General features: G+C 39.1%; 1 protein-coding gene and 1 long non-coding RNA gene across 2 annotated transcripts in view; both read right to left on the bottom strand.

Moving 5' to 3' along the window:
- Window positions 1–10,420, bottom strand: part of LOC144530469 (cytoplasmic phosphatidylinositol transfer protein 1-like) — a 57,378-nt gene extending 46,958 nt beyond the window's left edge. The window contains exons 1-2 of the mRNA XM_078270051.1: window positions 10,335–10,420; window positions 9,776–9,894 (exon numbers count right to left, since the gene is read on the bottom strand). Of these exons, the coding sequence (XP_078126177.1) occupies window positions 9,776–9,823 (48 nt within the window). The 5' untranslated portion in view covers window positions 9,824–9,894; window positions 10,335–10,420. The remainder of the gene's footprint in view (window positions 1–9,775; window positions 9,895–10,334) is intronic.
- LOC144530470 (uncharacterized) lies at window positions 1,188–7,452 on the bottom strand. The gene is made up of 3 exons (XR_013503112.1): window positions 7,340–7,452; window positions 3,020–3,220; window positions 1,188–2,622 (listed from the first exon to the last, which is right to left on the bottom strand). It is a non-coding gene; the product is annotated as an uncharacterized LOC144530470 (long non-coding RNA).
- Window positions 10,421–21,844: the final 11,424 nt, after the last annotated feature.

The raw sequence follows: 21,844 nt of genomic DNA, 5'->3' as shown, positions 1-21,844 counted from the left end.
TACCAAGACTGCTACTACCTTCCTATCAAGCTTGTGCCCCCTTTTTTTGAGGAGATGTTATTTGGAGCAGTGATCTGACAGAAGCCTTTCTTCAGTTTGTAAGCTGCCAAGACCGAGAGATCCTCAGGCAAGCCTTACAAGATTTCTCCTCTGTTGAACCTGATGACCTGTTGGAGGTCCTTGACAACTACGAATGCAGAAGAAAACCCTCAGCAGACACCCTTCCACAAATTCTGATGGAGATTTCCCACAAAGAACTTGTTCAAAAGCCTATGTTTGTTATTGATTGTTGGAGGGACATGACACAATCACAGATCAGTCTGAATTATGAAAAGCTGTCAAAGATGTATGCTGATCTTAAACCCACAGCTAAGAAGGTGTTAAGACTGTTGAAGTTCCCAGCAGATATGAGGGCAAAGCAAAAAGAGATCGAACATCATCTCAGAAGGTATATCAGGGAACTGGATGAAGAAAAACTTCTGCACAGGGTCCGATTTGATTGTGTCAGACACAATTTACAGAAATGACGGATTTCACAAGAAGACCAATTGGACCGACATGTGGAATGTTCCTACAGCTACCTGACTGCTATGAAAATTCCCCTGATGTTCGGGCTGAATTCAATGAAGTTCTTGAGAGCAACGATTAGGTGATGGACATTGTGTAGCACAATATGTGGCCCCTCAAAAACAATTGTGGCCATGCTGTTGCCAAGCCAAGGTTTCTAAAAAAAAAAAAAAAGCTGCTATTCTTACCTTGAAAGCCTTTTATAGGTGCAGTTTGTCTTCAGTTCTCCTGCATTCATGCAAAAACTAAGGGCTCTATGTTTTTTGCAAATGTCAGATGTTATGACCTTTTACCTACTTCTGTTTCTGTATAGAGCCACTTCAAGTACTGTTTTCACAAACTATTTTCTAGGTTAACAATAATTGCATATTTGTCTTTGTGTATTGACAGTTTGAGTAAGCTTAAACTAGGGTTTATTACAATATGTAGGTAGTGGAAAATGGAATTTCAGGTTAATTAGTTCATTTATTAATTTTGTGCCTAATTAAAAATACATGTTGTGGTTGCAGCTCTTAATGCACACAGGCCATTCACAGTCATGCCATCATTATTTCACTACAATAGGGAACTTGAACTGGTTGTGCAAATCTTTCGTTACATTTTTTGAATTTGCAAAATGGTTTCTTATGATTTTATATATTTTTTATTTTATTTTGTAAAACAACCACAGGCATAGTACATGTAAAGCATGTCACAGGTTAGCTATGTTTGTTAGATTACACTTCAGATGTTCTGTGAATAAGGTGATTTGTGTTTTTTATTTGTATGTTTTACAGGATAAGGCACAATATGTCCAACAAAAGGAAGTGAAAAAACACATCTGAGTTCACTAATGTAGCCAAGCAACAAGGAATTACTTGTTATGTGAGTGTTCTGTGGGTGCAGTTTCTAGCCCCCCAAAAATGGACCAGGTGAAAAAAAATGATTATGATTTGACATTAAAAGTGCACCTATTTCATTTGTGTATGCTGTTTAACTATTCATTAAGTTAAAGGGTAATATTCACAAGTGTCGAGCACATTTACAACATTTCTAGTGAAACATTTGACTTTAACAGGTTAATGCTGTAATTAATCAAGCACCTGATTAATTTGGTGAGAAATGATGTACACATTGTCATTCACAATACAATACAACCTGTAATGTTATATACAATACATTTGGCCCATTGTTATAGACAATGTTATAGACAATAATTTAATTGATACCATTACATAACTTGCATGTTTGACATTCCAACAAAAGTAAATTCAAGATGGTGGTTTCCAAGACAGACATTTTGTGTAGATATAGATTGCTCATTCTAAACTAACAAAAACAACTTTCAGGTGATACATTAGTGAAAACATAGTTATTAATATTCAATATCTTTGAATAGATCCTCCTAAACTCACTGCCAGGTAACTAGTGAAAATACAGAATGTATTTTCGGAATAAAATCTAAAGGTTCAAAAGTGAGGATACTTATAAGATGCCATTCAAACTACATGCATGGGTCCATCACACATGCTACATGAAGGCTATACTGGCAAGAGAGTGCTTATCCCTGTGTATAATCACTGATTTCCAAGTAGGTGGAGATGGTCTTGCACACCACTGCATGGTACTTAAGTGCAGGTCTAAATCAGGCCCATTTAAAGGAAATTATGCTTTCCATGTGTGGCCTATGTGAGTTTCATATGATACAATGATCCTCCTTAGTGCAGAGAGAATTGTCCACCCTCAAATATTTAGCAATAGGTTTATTTCAATTCTCAATAAGGTGTACAGTTCAGCAGCAGAAAATGCATCTCTGGGAGCATCCCATCCTTTTTCCTGCATCAGAAGACAGCAGAGATCAAATACGGTTTCATCACATGGGTATTGGCTTTTGGGGGTGCACTCTCCCTTACATAGGGCCAATTCATCTATGTCAACTGTCTTGAGATTGTCCTCAGCGCCATACATCTCTGGAAGTGTGTACATCAAAATAGGGCGTCCTCCTATCACACCATGGCCTGGCTTTACTCTTATGTTGTGCGAATTCCAGGTTGTCACGACTTCATCAAGTTCATCCTGCATAAAAAACAGACATAACCTGAGGTTTTATTAATTATACAAGGTTCCTTATATGAGATATACAGTATGTATGTTTCATTTGTTGGAGACATGCCAATATATTTAAATATTTAGGATTAAAACTGTTATATATAGCCCACTGGCAGGCATACTGTGTGCCAGTGCTCTCCAAGCTAATACCTTAAAATATATATAAAATAATATTGAATAATAATATCTAAGCATTGTTTTCACCTGTTTCCTAACATATAGGCCTAATGTATATCCACCTTGTTAGTGTGTTCTGTATGTTGAGTGTTGAATCCACTCGTGTGAGTATCTGTATTAATTATATAATATATAATTCTGTAGGCCTATAACTGGGGGGTGGGCAGTCATGAGCTTGCAGGCCTACCTGTGCAAGGTTAAGGAAGCAGAATTGGATTGGACTTCTATCCAAGAAATCACAGGAAAAATGTCCATCATATTGGAGGGTTTGGAAAAGGTTGAGCCAAAATTGTGCACTTTGTTTTCTCAAGATTCGCCACCACGATTCAATCCGCTGCTGCGTCCATAGATGAAACTTCGGTCTCCTGCAAAACTATCGGTGTGATTCCTGCGCAGAAAAACAAGCATGTTTTCAACATGCCCATTTTCTGTGCCTCTGTCAGCGCGCAGTCGCTCCAGGCATCCTTCCAAGCGCGCAATGGATGTGATGAAGTAGTCTACTATTACTTTTGGGTCATTGTTTGTTGTGTAGGCTTCCATCCACACAATGTAGCGACTAAAACTATCTACACAACCATTGATGCCAATGCCGTATGGCTTCAGCTTGTCGTACGAATCCACATACCATAGCGCGTTGGGACCTTTGTTGTGGTAATGCCTGCGTCTCAGACGCCGCGCTTGCCTGAGCTCCACTCCTTCAGGATCAAACAATTTGATCAATTGTCTTATTGTGTCTTGTGATACAACATATCCTTTCTTTATTGCGTGTAGGTGTACCCTTGCATCTGTCCATTACCTGCTATTTCAGTTTCCAGGAATGTGGCCACCTCTTCCAAGTTTGTGTGGTTTCTCCTTCTGAACAGACGCAATTTACGGCACAATCTCTTCAAAGTCCTAATACTTATCACCATACTGTGTTTATGCGCTAAAAGAGAAAGAATTTCCTTGTTATTAAAACTGATTCTGAAGTATAATTTCACGAGTTCATATAGGCCTTCACAAGGCATTTTGTATTAGACTATAGGTAAAGCTAGTAGTTTGGTTTATTCTCAAAAGTCCGACTGAATTCTTGAAATATCAAGTTTTTCTCAACATTTCGACTTTATTCTCGAAAAAGTATTTCCACTTTATTCTCGTCAGGTTGACTTTATTCTCAACATTTCGACTGTATTCTCGAAATAGTATTTCCACTTTATTCTCGACATTTCAACTTTATTCTCAACATTTCGACTTTATTCTCGAAATGCAAAATAAAGAAAAAAATCTTCCTCCTTATTTTTTTTCCTTTGATGTGGCCCTAATGCGCCGTCGTAAATTGGTGATCCTCTTGTCCCTTATTTAATTGTTTTTTAATTTGCTTCAAATCAGATTGTTTTATTGTTAGGGCTCTGATCAACGGTTGCTGGCTCCCTGACAATTTCTACTATCAGCTAGGACCTTTATCTTCACTCGATCAAAAAGATCACACACACAGGCTTAATGGTATTATGCTCAACACCTGTAAAACCCCAGCACTAGGGGCACTTAGTGATGTGGCTTTTGTCTTATGAGAACACCAACTAAAGGGATAATTCACTATATGAGGGATTGCGTAGTTCGCATAGCAGAAATCTAATATTTTAGGTTATCAACACCGCCTGCGGCAGTCTATTTCTCAATATAGCATCATTGTGTCTTTAGTTCCAAGTTAAAAGGTAAGTGGGTATTGCCAATGAATGGATTGATGGATGAGCATCATCTTGTGATGCTCATCCATCAATGATGGCAAGCCGACACTTACCCTGAGCAAAGATGATGTTCTTGTTTCCTCAACTCATTTTCCAAAGCTCATTACTCAGGATCTGATCAAGCAAGTGATGATAGTAATTCAACTGCTGCTCAGGTGCAGAAAAGACACGCCGTTCTTTAACCAGTGAATGGTTAATTAATTGCAGAGGAAACCGCATGATAATTGATGAGGCAGTGAAAGCTCTGCTCAGTGTAGTCTGAAAATGAACATCAGAATGAATTGTGATTTGTTGTAGTGGGTATTGAAAATATCATCAGACAATAATCTAGTATAGTACTTTATCCCTATGGGGAAACTAGTTGCGGTATAGTAGCTTTGAGGCATATTAGAAGAAGAAAAGAAACACACAATAAAAAGAAATAGAAGCATCTAAAACACAGGGGAACACCTAAAAGACATATTTAACTCAATACTTAAAGGAGAATTCCGGCCAATTTTTACGTTAATCTAGATCGCTATAGCTACGTGAGTACTTTCGATAGAAAAAAACCCCAACCCGAATCAGTGCAGGTAACACGAAGAAGCTTCAGCTACATGTACAAGCGTCCCCTGAGCTAAAACGGCAGTGGTTGGGGCAAGTTTTAGAGTGCCTTTGTGCTTCTTACCAGACACAAAATACAATTAATATGTCTGGGCCACATGAACTGGGCCCTTACGTGTCAACAAGATGTGTTTTCAACTCAGACAGTGTTTAAATTCACCTACCCTGGCTATCTGGATGTACACACTCACCGGAGGGCAGCTAGCAGCTAACAGCTACTACCGCACTACTGTTTTTTTTTTAGGGGGGAATAAACTTCGAGACGTGACATGACCTGTCCTCTGGAGGACATATCCACACCACCACCGCTCCGTGGATTGTTATTGGGATGATTATCACAGAAGCCTGTCTGAATACACTCACCGGAGGGCAGCTAGCAGCTAACGGCTAACGGCTATCAGCTAGCAGGGCAAGCTAGCTACCGGCAGGCTCGAGACAGGGACCAGGGTAGGTAAATTTAAACAATGTCTGAGTTGAAAACGCATCTTCTTGACACGTTAGGGCCCTGTTCATGTGGCACAGACATATTAGTTGCATTTTGTGTCTGTTAAGAGGCACAAAGGCACTCTAAAACTTGCCCCGACAATTGCCGTTTTAGCTCAGGGGACGCTTGTACATGGAGCTGCAGCTTCTCCTTGTTACCTGCACTGATTCGGGTCGGGGTTTTTTCTATCGAAAGTACTCGCGTAGCTATAGCGATCAAGATTAACGTAAAAATTGGCAGGAATTCTCCTTTAGGTTACAGCATAAAAAAGGCTAACAGGAGCAGTACACCAAACCAGATAGTAAAGAAATCTTGGGAAATATGCTTATTTTTTACCAAGAGTTAAATTACAAGATTAATACAATTCTCGTGTATTTATAGTAAATATGTAGCAGGAGCAGCTAGCTAGCTTAGCTTAGAAACTGGAAACAGGGAAACAGCTAGTGTGGCTCTGTTCCAAGTTAACAAAATCCACCTACTGTACCAAAACATCTAAAGCTCCCCAACTAACATGTTATATCTCTCACCAACATATGTGCCAGACTATTTTTTGGATGAGAGCAGTGGCCAGGCAACCAGTGGAAACTCCAGGAAGTTACTGGTCCCGATATAGCGTGTTTATTAGTGAGCTATTAAAGGTGCTGCTAGGCAGATTTTGTTACCGTTGGACAGAGCCAGCTAACCGTTTCCTCCTGTTTTCACTCTTTATGATAAGTTAAGTGCCAGCACATCAAAATACTTGTTAGGGTGTGGGGATTCCATATCCTAAAACTTCCTCAATATCTGAATACTCTGTGCATACAGGTGCTTACAGGAGACCTATTATATACCATTTTGAGGTTCGTATTTTGTGTTTCTACAAGAACATGTTTACATGCTTTTATGTTAAAAAAAAACTTTATTTTTGTCATACTGCGCAATGCTGCTCTACCTGTATTCACCCTCTGTCTGAGACACTCTGTAGGAGCGCCTAGCTCTTTAAGCTTGCCTCCCGAAAAAGCTCAGTCTGCTCTGACTGGTCAGTGTTTAAAGGATCTCCGAAGTCTCCAAAGTCTCCGCATCTGTGCTCTGCCGTGGCTGCCTCTATACAGTCCGTTGCAGCCGAAAACTGACTGCAACAGAGTATACAGCAGGACTTTATACTGTCAAAAATCACCAACAAAGGCTTCTAAACTAAATACTACACAACCGGACATGTTCCAGCAGGAATGTGACCCGAAAGTTGGAAGAAATTAGGCAGCCAACATTACAGCTTTCCCTGACTTAGCATGTAGCTACGTGTCGCAGAGTATGTAATATAGACACTGCAGTAGCGTGCCTGCCTGGAGAAGATGACCATATATGGAAAACCGGCTTGGCAAGACATCATTCGCAGCTGAGAGGAGAAAAAACTGTTGAAACCGGAGTGTTCAGAACAGTAGGACATCTTAGGTTTGGGCTCACAGGGATTTCTTTAAAAATACGTTTACCTCATTATTTGAAGCTTTGTCCACGTTTAACATGATCATCCGACACTGTAACATTATAGATATGACAGAAAATACAGAAAAGCATAATAGGTCTCATTTAAGAGAATCATCAATCCGCAAAACAATTAAAAAGGCCAAAACCAAATCATGCTGACTTAGGCAGACTCAGACGGTTACACAAAGCGATCAATCCCCCTCTCAACACACATGCATTACATGCATACCCTCTCTTTCTCTCCCTGGCTCATCCTTTGACGTCTAGCAGATCATCTTAGTGAGCACGCTACTCTCCATCTGGTGCGTGTGAGCCAGGTCACAGCCTGGCTGAGCTACGAGCTCCTCGGGGAACAACGCAGGAACAGGCTTCTCGTTAGTCAGAGCACAGAGTCTCCACTCTGGGGATGTAAACAAGATCTTGGGTCTGGGCCTGGACGTGCTCTGGGGCACCTCAGTATGCAGGGACACAAACAAACATATGGAAACCCCCAGAGACTGACCTTTCACTGACTGGCTGATGTCACCTTAATCAAGACAAGCGCTATATAAATACAAGTTATTATTATTATTATTATTATTATTAAATGACTCATTGCTCATCATGAATCGGGTATACTGACTCTGTGAGATGATTTATCATGCCTCCATTATCACAGGAACACATAGCAGTACAATACGTAATTTGAACCAGTCCAGATGACAGCATTACTGAAATATATTGACCACTTTGAAATGTAATTGGTTGCTGCTGGGTTAAAATGAGGAAAGAGCAAAAAACGTGTTTCCTTATACTCTATGTTTGCATTTTAAAATCATCACCCGCTGCTTAAAACTGTTTTAGAAGGAGAGAGATCCGCTCACAATTAGTTCCACTTGTGTAAAGAGTTTTTATGCTTTTAAACACACACACACACACACACACACACACACACACACACACACACACACACACACACACAGGTAAGACTTTTACACGTACTTGCACAAAGTATACAGTATAGGTATATAGTGAATATGGTAAAGAAACACTGATTATTTAGCTGGCGATACTAACAATCACTTATAGAAAACGGATGTACAGATTATATGCTATCCATTTCACACACACACACACACACACACACACACACACACACACACACACACACACACACAATACTGTTGATGACTATAATGTAAGTGTCTTTGTGTATACGGATGTGTACTTGCATGCTGCAAAAATTAATAGATTACAAATGTTCATTTGTCAAGTCAATAACAGATCAATAGATTAAGTTGGACCCCATTATTACCATTACAACAACAGATGTGATAGCCTTTAGCTGGCCACAGAGGACAACACACCACAATCCATCACCACTGGAGCGAAGCAAAGAAGAAGAGCCAATCAGCCATAGGACACAATGTGATAAAGCAGCATCCTGGTAATTATAAACATGAAACAGAGCAAGATAAGGATCAATAGACTTCAGGAGAGGGTGTTCAAGTCAGCTCTCTGATTAAAAGTACAGAAATCATCCTCACTCAACCTAAGAACACAACAATGGGATTAGCTTGACTGCAGTGAAGGATTGTATTTTCACAAACACAGCTGACTAAAACACAACTTAATGGTAGTGACTCCATGAATCACTGTGGTAACACACTTAAGTGGCAGCTCATGTCACATCTTAAACTGGGTTCAATGGTGTGTAAAACCTTTATGACACAATTAATCTCATAAAACACTTCAGCTGAAACATCTGTTGTTTAGGTTCAGACATGACATATAGAAAGGTAACACTAGAGCAGATTAAAAAAAGACACCGGAGTGTGAGACCAAGCAAAAACCAAATAAATACAGTCACAACTGAGCTGAGCGCTGAATGTTTAAGAAATATTGTATCTTATTTGGATCCTAAAATGTCAAAACACAGCAGCATTACTTGATTGTGAGGCTGTTTCTGTGTCACTGTGACCTGAGGGCGACTTCAACCTGCAAATGCTTCTTTCCCTAATCCTTACACTAAACAGAAATACTGTGTGTGAATGTGTCTCACTCTGTACAGATGAAACATGATCAATATGAAAAAAAAGTGCATTAAATCTGCATTTTAGTCATTTAGCTCTGTAAAAAATTACAAGCAACCTAAAATAAGCAGGACAAAGGTAACAACACATGAGTCCTCATAAAATGGGACATTATTTATTATACAGTGGCGTTTGGAGAAGAAACAATACAGCTGTGAACACAGGTAGAAAGCATTTTGTGTCAACACAGATTACTTTTAACAACAAAGCATGCAATCACAATCCAAACACTCAAAGTAAAATAGATGCACGATGTGTCCTTGACTACTAATAATAACACAATTCCCTCTTGTGCTGCTACTGTACACAATCTCTCTTAAATAGCACGACTTCTCTTAAACACAAAACAGTAGGCTTAAAGAGAGACAACAGCAGCTCCACCTGGCGGTGGTATCTCAATATGTCCTTTGGTGCAAAAATGATAATTGCATCACTGACAACTTTGCAATAATCCGTTAAATCAAACAAAACGTGCTGACCTGGCAACTCTGTAGCTGTTAGCCACGCATTTTGTGATGGAACTGAAGGAGTAGACAATCAGCAGACAGAGCAGGATGCAAAATATCACGAAAACAAAGAAAACTTCCACCTACCTCCTCCACTGTGAGAGGCATGCAGATGCGGTACTCCTTCATCAACATAGTCCTTGCACAATGGTGATGGCAACACAGAGGAAGATGTAGGTTGTCGAGCTTCAGTCTTGGGGGAGATCCTGCAAGTCAGTTATTTAATTGAAATCATTTGTCCAATGAAACGAAGTCACTGAGTTCCACAGATTCACTAAATCCAGACCTCACTCCTGCATCAGCAACACATCCTGCAACGGTGTCTACGTGAGTCTCTACACAACTACAACGGGGTCTTTTAAGGGCTTAAATAACTCTGCCGTAAAATCAGCAGTTGCTAGTTTTATAAACGACTCCAACAGCATCGATTGTGTTACTGGATAACGTCGGCAACGTGGAAAGTGTTCAGAAATCACACCAAACTCCAAAACAAGTCGCTTCCAACAACAACAACCGTTTTAACTGGCTTCTGTAGCCGCTCGCGTCCCCGGAAAAAAGATTGAGGCTGTCGTCGTTCTATATGTCTTCAGACACAAACACTCCTCGTCTTACCGTGTTTACTCAAAAGCAGTTTCCCACAACGTACCAGCTTGTCTCTTGCTTCTTTTGAGTGTTGCTGACAGCTCCGTCCAGGGATGCGCAGCCGTGTGTGGAGGGAGCTGCGTCAAGTGAGCGAGAGAGAGACAGCATTGTACCGGAAATACAGGGATTTCACTATAAAAGCGTCACTATAAAAAATGAAGCACCCACTGATCTACTGTAAGCCTATACTAAATCCATTAAGACATTGTAAAAGTGTATTTCATAAGTCGGAATGTTTTTTTTTTTTTTTAGCAGCTACTTAATATTGGCGTTTGCGTCAAACATTCAATAAATCTTTTTTTTTTAGGCTACCGAATTTTAACCATATGGATATTGTATTTGTATCTCATAAAAACCAAACAAAAAGTAAGCTGATGAAATAGGGAAAGTTACAAAGTGCAGCACTGTATATGTTATGTTTCATACAGTAATTAGGCCTATACATCTAAATGATTTGTGATTAGTTTCTTTCTTTTTTTGTTTTATCAAACGAACCTCTTTATTGAGTATGACAACCACATAAGGTGTGTATGAAACACATAACATAAGGTCTGTAATAATACAATACTTAAAAAAGAAAGAAGGTATTTTCACTCTTTAATAAGCCAACACAACTGTAAGTCAATAGCAAAGAGAGACAAATATCAAATCTGCAATTAATATATGTCAATAAGCCAATAATAAAGGGTGATGAGTTTCTCACTTGCTAAGGCAACAGCAAAAGTTAGAAAGTTGACGGTAATTACAAATGTTAATAACTCATACGGTTCACAATAATTGAATGATTTGTAGCTCTTTTACAAGAGCTCAGAGGTCAAACTCTCCATAACTAGATAAGAAAGTGTCCTGGTGGAGGAGAATAAACACCAGCTGCAACCCAAAAGTTGTTCATATTAATGGCTTACAACTGATCTGTAAAGCATTAAAAAGCAATTTAGATGAATTGATAAAGACATTGGATGCAACTTATAAACCTTTTATAAAGAGTGCCATTATATTGCATATTGGCAGGAGTAAGCATTACTATCTTTTACCATTGTCTTAATGTTATATTTACTTCCAAGTTTAACTATTTAGTCAGCGAACTTGCTTTTATTTTGGCTATACTTTGTTTTATGATTTTGTACTGCAGCATGTATTCCCTTTGTCCTATTACTATGTTCTTTACTCTTCTAGCTGTCATAGCTAACGTTAGTGGTTATGTTAGCGAGCTAACTAGCTAACATGTTAGGCTATTCTTGACTCTCTTCAAGCTATTTGTTGGGTCACTTACCAGGAAGTGCATGTTGTTTTCTTTATTCCTTTCATTTTATCTTCAGGTACATATTTCTTTTTTTTTTTGTCTATCATCAGAGTGATGTTGGTAGTTGCACACAACTTTTTAGCGTAACGTTAATGTTAGACTAGCTAACTTTACCTAGCAACCTTGGCCAATGTTGAAACTGTGACTTGTCTGCTTAATTCAAAATCCGTGACTAATAAGTGAATCTGATGAGAAAATAAATTGCGGTATTGGTAATACACACATAGCATAAATTATTAAACGTTTATATTTTGTTTTGTTACTTCTTCAACATCATAAACGAAGCAGAAAAATATTACATGCAGTAAGTTATTCTTTTCAAACAGCAGATGTCACCAGAGATCTTCATTTCAGACAAGCACTTTGTATGACATAAATTGTATTTAATTTGTAAGTCCTTTTCATGTTGTAAGAAATTAGTTCTGTCATATTTCATTTGTTGACATTAGAAGGCCTTGTGGTTCTTGAATAAGTGGGTGCACAAAACAGTCAACAGTAAGTTTAGTTACTAATATGTGTTTTTTACAGCAGGAAGGATCTACAGCATGTGTCTTTTTTATGTTTTAATTTTGCTGTGCATTCATATAATGTTGAATTTCATTAGGGTGCACAGAAGGACAGCTGCTGAGTGTTTGAGCTCCACGTAAATGGACTTAATAATGAAATGTTAAACCCTGAAGATTTAAGCAGCTAGACATAGGTCAGTGGAGTGTATGAATTACCAGTTAGAGGGACACCATATTGAAGATAGTATATATATATATATATCAAATGATTAAATAGCTGTTTCAAAAAAATAGATACATCTTCAAAAAGAAGACATTTTAGGACTTGTTTTCCTGAGATTAGAAACTATATGGCATAGGGAGTATGATTTTAATTCCAGCAGTAATTTTTAATGTTGGTTGTTCTTTTTTCATGTCATGACAACTCAATTAAGCTGTCATGACAAGCTGAATTAAACTGTCACTTTAGTTTTGCATAAATCAATTAGCAGTGAACTGTCAGTGTTGAGGCTGGTAGCATTCAGAGTTGATGAAATGTATGTTTCCCTCCCTGCTGTAAGGGAAGGACACAGACGTTTTTATGTCTCAACTCAAGAGGGTGCAATGCACTCGCATATGTTGCGTATCTTAAACACATTTCTTACACTGTTGGTGTCACAGAACAAGACAGTACAGAGGCACCAGAGGCACAGTCATAGAATTAGATCTGATGCCATGATTCAAACGGCAACTCTCCCACCATTGTTAAAAGCATCCACACGCACTACTGAAAAACTTTTGCACATACTGTACAGTAGCTAAGGGATCAAGTCAAAATTGTGCTGAGCAAACTGATGATGTATTAATTAATACTATTACATCATTACTTTAAACTTCAGCTCATCAGTACTTCAGTATGACTGTAAGTTCTCACTTTATTACAGATAAAATGCAGTGCTCACACACACACACACACACACACACACACACACACACACACACACACACACACACACACACACACACACACACACACACCCCACAGATTCATTAAAGAGCCAGAACAGTTGACTCTGATTGGTGATTGATGCATACAGACTGAAATCCCTTCAATGTACTCTTATCCAGCTGAATTCATTATATACCCGCACACAAGGCAACCACTAAAACACACACACACACACACACACACACACACACACACACACACACACACACACACACACACACACACACACACACACACACACACACACACATACACAGGTAAGACTTTTACACATGCTTGCACAAAGTATACAGTGTAAGTATATAGTGAATATGGTAAAGAAACACTGATTATTTAGTTGGCGATACTAACGATCACTTATAGAAAACGGATGTACAGATTATATGCTACCCATTTCACACACACACACACACACACACACACACACACACACACACACACACACACACACACACACACACACACACACACACACACACACACACACACACACACAAGAAAACACAAGCCGTTGTTTTTGGTCTGAGTTGCCACAAGACATTATGCTAAGCTTTTTGTGGTCAAACTGACACCTGCTACAGTTGGGAAGACACATATATATCTGCTCACACAAACACAAACACCAAACGTTTTTTTTTCCAGCTGGTATCACAGTGTAGGCAGAGAGGCAAAACTGTTGCTAAGAGACCTGGCTTCCTCGCATCTTGCCGCTCAACATCATAAGTTGGCCTTTACTGTCACTTTCCTAACCTTTCAGGCCAGTCCGTCTGCAACTGTGGAGTAAGGATCTTGTTTCTCAGCTTGTTCTTGTGGGGGTTGGGCTGGAGCAAAAATGAATAAGGGATTTATTGGAGCCAACACTCTGGGAAAGAAAACACTTGTGTTAGATCGGTGTCACGGTAATGAAGGCATTACATGCAGGTGAATAGAGGGGGAGGGGGGGGATGACTGACTGTTTACTGTGACTGACTGTTTACATCTTGCGCACATGCACAAGCACATGCCCTAGTCACACCCCTCTTCCTCTACAGCAGTAGAAGCATACGTTAACTTTGAGAGCTCCCCCTGCAGGCCCCCCCTTGTCAGTTACTACCTACTCTCCCTTGTCACCTTCTATAAACACCCACCTCATGAGCTGCTCCGATCTTCATGGAGCTTGTCTAATGTTACAGCATGACTCACTTAAGAACAAAGCCTACACAAGTCAGGGAACTGGTCCTCAGTCCGACAGGGCAATCAGTTTTTATACCCCCACCTCCATTATCATTCCCACAAGAATTACAAACATCCAAGGACATCATCACTCCTCTGGCTGCAGAAGACGAGGAGTCAACTATGGTAATCTCTGTTGCCTTGGCTGTTCAAATGATTGAATAGGATCAGCGCGGGCTGTGGATACAATCCCTATCAAATTTGCATTGTTGAATGTGCAATCACTTTCAAACAAAACATTAATTTTAAATGACTTCTTTCTATCACGTGATCTAGACTTTTTATTTGTCACGGAAACTTGGTTGCATGTTTCACTGATTTCTCCCCTGGTGATTGTGACTTTTTTAGTTCTCCCAGATCCTCTGGCAGGGGTGGGGGTTTAGCGACAATCTTAAAAAATTGCTATAAATGCCATCATTTGCCAGTTGATAAGTACAAGAGTTTTGAGGTGCAAGCATTTAAGGTTGATTTGTCCTGCCCACTGATTTGTGCACTGGTGTATAGACCCCCAAAGTACAATAAGGACTTTATCAGTGAATGTTCAGAGTTTCTATCCTTGAATGTGCCCAACTCAGATAAGATTGTAACTGTAACTGGTCCCACACACAAACATGGTCATACATTGGATCTTGTTTTATCATTAGGTTTTCCTGTTTTAAATATTGAGCTGGATGTTGCTAGTCTATCTGACTATAAACCTGTGATTTTTAATGCATCACTTTCTAATCCATTACCTAAACCTTGCTTGCCAGATCGCTACATCCAAGCACTGAAGCCGTCCACTGCTAGGCAATTTTCTGATGCTTTCATAGCTTGACCTTTTGCTAGCCCTACAGAGATAACCTCCGCCTCCCTGTCTACAGATGAGCTAGTTACTCGGTTTAATACCACTGTCACAGATGTTCTTGATATTGTTGCCCCTTTTAAACTGAAGTGACCCAAAGTCAAAGCCCAACCTTGGCTTAGCAGTGACTCTCGTGCCCTTAGACAAAAGTGTAGAACAGCAGAGAGGAAATGGAAATAAGATAAACTGCAAGTGTCCTATGAGATGCTGAGAGATCACCAGGTATCCTACCAACGCCTTGTCAAAGCATCTAAAGCAAAGCGTTTTTCTGATGTCATAGCTAAAAATGCACATAGCCCTAACATTTTGTTTAGTGCAATAAATACTGCACTAAATCATGCTATAGCACTCCCTGATGCTACGTTTGAAATCACAGAACATTTTTTTTGCTTTTTTATCAACAAGGTTGACACTATCAGATCTTGTATTTCACCTACTGATCATGACCCTTCTAAATCAATCCTATGCCCTGCTTCTCTGAATTGTTTTGTGCCTGTGGCCCTGTCAGCATTGATGGATATTGTATCACACATGAAACCTACCTATGTATCTTCAGATATTGTCCCCTCTCGTCTTTTGAAAGAGGTATTTGATACTATTGGTCCCAGCCTCTTGTCTGTAATAAATAGCTCTCTTATGAATGGCACAGTCTCATCTAGCTTTAAACATGCTATGGATCAGCCTCAAATTAAAAACCCCAACCTTGACCTTAACAGTAACTGTAACTTTAACAGCTTTAGGCCTATTTCTAAATTATTGTTTATGTCAAAGATTTTGGAGAAGGTTGTTCTTGCTCAGCTCTCTTCATTTTTAAGTGAAAATAATGTCTTGGACAATTTTCAGTCTGGTTTCAGAGTACACCATCACCATAGCACAAAAATAGCACTTCTTAAAGTGCTAAATGATTTGTTGCTGTTCCGTGATGGAGGAAATTGTGCTATTTTACTCTTGCTGGACCTTAGTGCTGCATTTGACACTGTTGATCATGCCATCTTGTTGGATCGCCTTCAGCATAGGGTAGGGATCCAGGCTGTTGCTCTACAGTGGTTCAATTCTTATTTAAAAAATAGAACCTTTTCTGTTGAAATTGGAAATATTTCCTCCTCTTCGGCAGCGATTACATGCAATGTACCTCAAGGTTCAATTTTAGGGCCAATTTTATTCTCTTTGTACATGCTCCCATTGGGCTCCATTCTTCACAAATATAACATATCTTATTGCTGTTATGCTGATGACACACAGCTGTACCTGCCTCTAAAAACAGGTGATACCAACTCTATGAAGTCCCTTTTTCACCGCCTGAAAAACATTAAGTGCTGGATGACTTACAACTTTCTCCAACTTAATGAGAGTAAGACGGAAGTCATGTTGTTTGGCCCCCCCAAATTCAGTTGACGAACTTCCGAAAAAATTTGGGGACTTTAGCCTCCAGTGTGTGCCCTTTTGCCAGAAATCTAGGTTTCATCTTTGACCCAGCATTCAAAATTGACAAATTAGTTCTGTTGTCAAATGTAACTTTTTTTCATCTCAGGACTATTGCTAAACAAAAATCCTTCCTCTGAAACAAACTTCCCATTCATATTAGGTCCTCCTCTACTGCCAAGATCTTTAAGTCTCGTCTTAAAACACATTTTTATTCTTTGGCGTATGATTTAGTTTAGGGACATTTGTATAGAAGTGTTGTTTGTATGATGTTCATTGTGTCTATATTTTTATTGTCTTCTAGGTTGGTTTTAAATGTGCTCTATAAATAAATTGACTTGACTTGACCTTAAACTTTAAACCTATCAGCAGGAAAATACAGTCATCACCATCAGACTGAACGGCTGTGTTTGTCATGTATGTATGTCATGTATGAACCAGGAGTTACAGTAAGCACCATGAGCACCATGGATGCCTGAAATGGGTGTGAGGTGGATATATCACATTTGGAAAATGTAGAGGGTGCCTTTTTCAGCTGTGTGTGTTTTCACCACAGGGATTCACACATAGATGTGACTGCATATGATACATGCATGGACACATACACGTATATCCCACACTGCATGTAGACACACTTAATGTAGACACACTCAATCACTCAGTTACACACAAACAACCATGAACCTCAGTACACTTGTTTCCAATACACTCATTCTAAGGAATGCTGTCAAACGCACACCAGTGAGGTGGCATTTAAGAGTTGAGAGATGACAACTGAAAGTAGTTTTGAAGACAGAACACCTTTGCAGGATTTTATGAGGTGAAGTTTGTCTGCAGATAAATTGCTGTCTTTCTCCATTGCTAGGCTGCTAGCAGCACTGCTCTCAGTAGACCACATGGACAAAATACACACACCAGGACTGATAAAACATAAGGCATACAATAAAACATGTGACTGTGCAGTTACTGTAAATACATTTGACTTTTTACTATTTACTGTGCAATTACTGTAAATACATTTTACTATTTTAATATTTACTATATTTAATTATTTTATTATTGTTGTGTGTTAACGTGTGTCCTCTACTTTCCTCATATCCCTTGCTGCTGCAACAGTGTGAATTTCCCCATTGTGGGATTAATAAAGGATTTTGAATCTTGAATCTAGGCTGGGACAAATCAGCACGATCTGCAGTAGCACCCATCCTTTGCTCCCTGAGGCCTGATTTTGTCAGAAGTCAGTTATTATTATAAGTGCATAGTTGTAGTGCACATGTACTGTATCCAAATATTCTAAGTAAGAGTTGGGTGCCAGCCAGGAGAATAACAACAATCCTAAACCTGTCACTTTAAAAATATGGACATGAGCAAAATAACCAGGCTAGCTTGTTTCACACTGTATATTGTTATTACCCTATAACAATACACAACAAAATAAATAATGAATGTCCGAGTAGGCAATAGGCAGTGCAAAATTTGATTACATTTGGCTGATGAAAGAGGATCAGTTCCGAGGGTCCCGAGCAGGGTTCAAAATTAACTTTTTCATCTATCAGCCAAATGGCTAGTGAATGTTCAAATTTGACCATCCACTCGATAGATTACCATTGGGGTTTTTTGTCTGGTAAGTGAAGCAAATCTTCCTGCATATTTTACCAGCATTTGGCTGGTGGATAGTGCTAATTTTGAACCCTGGTCCCGAACCTTGTTGATGAGGCCCACTGCAGTTCTTGTGGCGTGAGATTTTGGTCCTGGTGGACCACAGCCTCCTGCAAGAGGGGAGTGTTTACAGAGTGGAACAAGATTTAGGAAACAGCATACTTCCACAGTGTTGCTCAGGGAAGTCTTGGAAAATCCGGCCGCTTCTTAAAACAGCCACTTTCTTTACTTTTATGTACGTCACTGTGCTTTTCTCTTTTGAAGATTTCAAGAAACTGAAATGAGACATTTAGTTATCTCCTTTAGCAGATAACTAGTTATTATTGCACTTTATCTTTTCCTTCTTCCTGCTACAATACATTCTAATAAATAAAGATATAAAGGGATGTCTAACCAAAAGTACAACAAGCGTCTTTTGAACAAAGAATGCAGCAGGATAATTCTCTGTTTTTTTCCGAGTTGAAAGGTTTTCTTTGTGGCAGCTGTGTTAATTTAACATAAATGCAGGAAGATTACTGTAGGAAGGAGCAGTAGAAAGAAGAAACCTGGACAGAAGAGAAAAACAACAAGAACCATGATGAACGATGCAGCATCAAGTGGCACCACCCGTAGTTCAAATGTGGATATTTACATATTGAAGCTGAGGAAATTTTACCAACACATCGCTCACAAATGCTCATCTTCTTTTGCCACATGTGCACTCACCCTTATCAATCATGCAGATGCAACCTTTTAGTGCAGAGATTGACACTTCGTTGTGAAGACTGTTTCCATGGATACGCTGCGATCCAATCCCCTCTCAGCTTTCCCTATTGCTGGTCTAAAAAGCCCAGACATGTAAGGAGTGGTGGTACTTCAGGACCAACATTGCCAAAGAAAGAAATGTACCAATCGTATAGCACCCATAATGTGCCATTTTATCATTTCTCCCGATTTCCCATCTTGTGGGTCAGAGCCATCTAGGTGTCTTGCACATTTCATTTAGAGCAGAAGATTGTCTCTTGAATAATGTATAATGAAATCTGAACTTATTGCCAGTGCAGAGATATTGCTGAGAGATGTGACATCTTTTTTATCTTGGGGCTCAGCTTGCATTTCTCCTCGAAGATTAAACGACAACTGCTCAATATCACAGCTATTAGGGTGTGATGAAGGGAGAAGACTGCTTTGAAATGTTTGTGGGTTAGGGATAGTCTCCTCGCGTGTATGTGCACATACTATATGTGCTTGTGCGCATAACCGCATGCCAGAATTTCAGGTTTTTCACAGACATAATGCTTTTGCTTTGTCACAGTGGCCACAGTGCTGCTGATCATCCCCTGCTCACAGCCAAGCTGCTGCCTCCATGTCACTATGGAGACACCAGTTGCTATACATCAGTGCAGATTAGGAGATGTTAAAAAGTTGTTAGTTTAAAGATTATACTTATGTGTTTTATAATGTAATTAAGCTGTCTGTATGTGTCAGTTTGTGTGTCCTTTCCTCTCCATTGATGGGTTTCCATCCACATTATCATCTTGTAATGACGTTTAGAAACACAAAATCAGGATAGAAATGGAAGAATTCAACACAATTTTCCCATCATTGTGAAAAAGTTTGCAGCGCCACTTGAAGCGGAAAGAATTGCTGCGTCGATAAAGTAAAATGCAACATGCCACATTCTGTTGAATAAATAATGACTGACTTGGCACAGTTATTTCAGTTAGGCGTTCAAATTCACCTGATAGTTAGATAAACACGTATCTTGTTTTTCTATCTCTGACTCTTCAGGTCCATTGGTCAGTTTCATGCCGTGTGTCCACTAAGCTCAAATCATATGAGGACAGGACAATAAAGAATAAGAAGACATGAGATGAAAAGATTAAGTGCTCTAAACTTCTCAAAATTGAACTGAGTTGAACTTTCATGTATGCCTATATCCCTCAAAAGTGACTTGGCTTTTTACTTCAATTTTACCCCAACTGTCCATTTAATTTTGCAATGTGACTTTGTGGTTCAACTTTGACCTACTATACACACTGTAGTTGTGTGCACACACACATTTAATTACTTAAAATGTAATTAGCGATGCAGACTTCCCAGATCTCAGCAGGTAAACTGTCATTGTATTGAAACAGCTGTGTCGCCAAAAATATGAAAATAAAGTGACAATTAAGAGGATTACTGTTATTTTTTAAAGAATATCGACAGCAAAGAACAATGGCAGAACAGCAGGAAGAAGCTGAAAGGAAAGTGAAAGGAAAGAGGAAGATCTGGGGAAGAGAAAAGGAATGATAAGGGAGGAGGGGGAAGAGTTCAAACAAGTAAGGATGTGAGAGACAAAGAAATGGGAAATGAATTAATGATCGTTCAGATGGAGGCTAATGAGTTCATCTACACACCCACACACACACACACACACACACACACACACACACACACACACACACACACACACACACACACACACACACACACACACACACACTTCCCTCCTCCTTCTCACCTGTGCAGGGTGAACAAAGACACACCGTGAACTGATGAGTTCCTCCAGTAATACTGATGTTAACAGCTTGCCCCCAGCTGTTCAGGCTCAGGCACAGACAACCACTGTAAAAAAAACCACGTACTTTGAGACACGCACGCACGCACGCACGCACGCACGCACGCACGCACGCACAAGCAAATCTCACTGTCTGTGACATGTGTCTGTTTCTTCATAAACTGTTTATTGTTATTTCTGATATTGTCTCTTTAATGGCACAGAACAGTTTTTTTTTTAAGTCTCTGTGAATCACCTTTCAAAAAACAAGATAACATATATAATAATAAAGCATCAAAGAATAGAAGAGGTCTCATTTGTCACAGGATGTCAGCTTGACCTCTCCCAGAGTAGGACAAAACACAACCCTTCAATTTGATTTTGTGGGAGTGGATGATTGTTGGACTCAGCTAAGAAATGTATCAGATGTGTGTGTGTGTTTGTCTGTAACAGTTTATACGTCTGCCTGTGTCTCTGTCAGTCTCAGTTTATCTTTTAAGGTGCACTTTGGGTCATTTCATGCAAACAGAGTAAAGAGTGAGTTAGTGTGCTGCACAACACTGGCTTCAGGTGTGAAATGAACACTTTTAGGCCTTACTGGATCTATGTTTAAAATCCCAGAGATCTAAAGAAGAAAAAAAACAGCTGATGCAGAATGTTGCCATGCAACAGCTGTTTCTGAATAATTTTAACCATGTGTGAAGTTACTTGAAATATCTAAACAACATTTGCAGACAAAACCAATCCAAATCATTATGAGTTTGTCAAGTGATCTAACATGAGTAGACCATACAGTATACACAAATTATAAGCCCTACAGTTTTAATGATCTATGTGTATAGGAATCAAACATTATTAAAAGCATTTCTGATATGTGAAAGTATATTGCAATTGTAGTAGCTTATACTTGCAGTTTTACTTAAAAGTATACCAATAATGTAAAAGTACTCCATTACAAGTAAGTATTATGGCCCCTGTGACTGATAAATGGTAATGTATTACTTTATTATTATTATCATTATTATTATTATTATTATTATGATTATTATTATTAATCAT

This window comes from Sander vitreus, chromosome 15 (genome assembly GCF_031162955.1).
Source record: "Sander vitreus isolate 19-12246 chromosome 15, sanVit1, whole genome shotgun sequence".
In the NCBI taxonomy this organism is placed as follows: domain Eukaryota; kingdom Metazoa; phylum Chordata; class Actinopteri; order Perciformes; family Percidae; genus Sander; species Sander vitreus.
The sequence above is the reverse complement of the archived record's forward strand: the minus strand, read 5'-3'. Positions and strand labels throughout refer to the sequence as shown.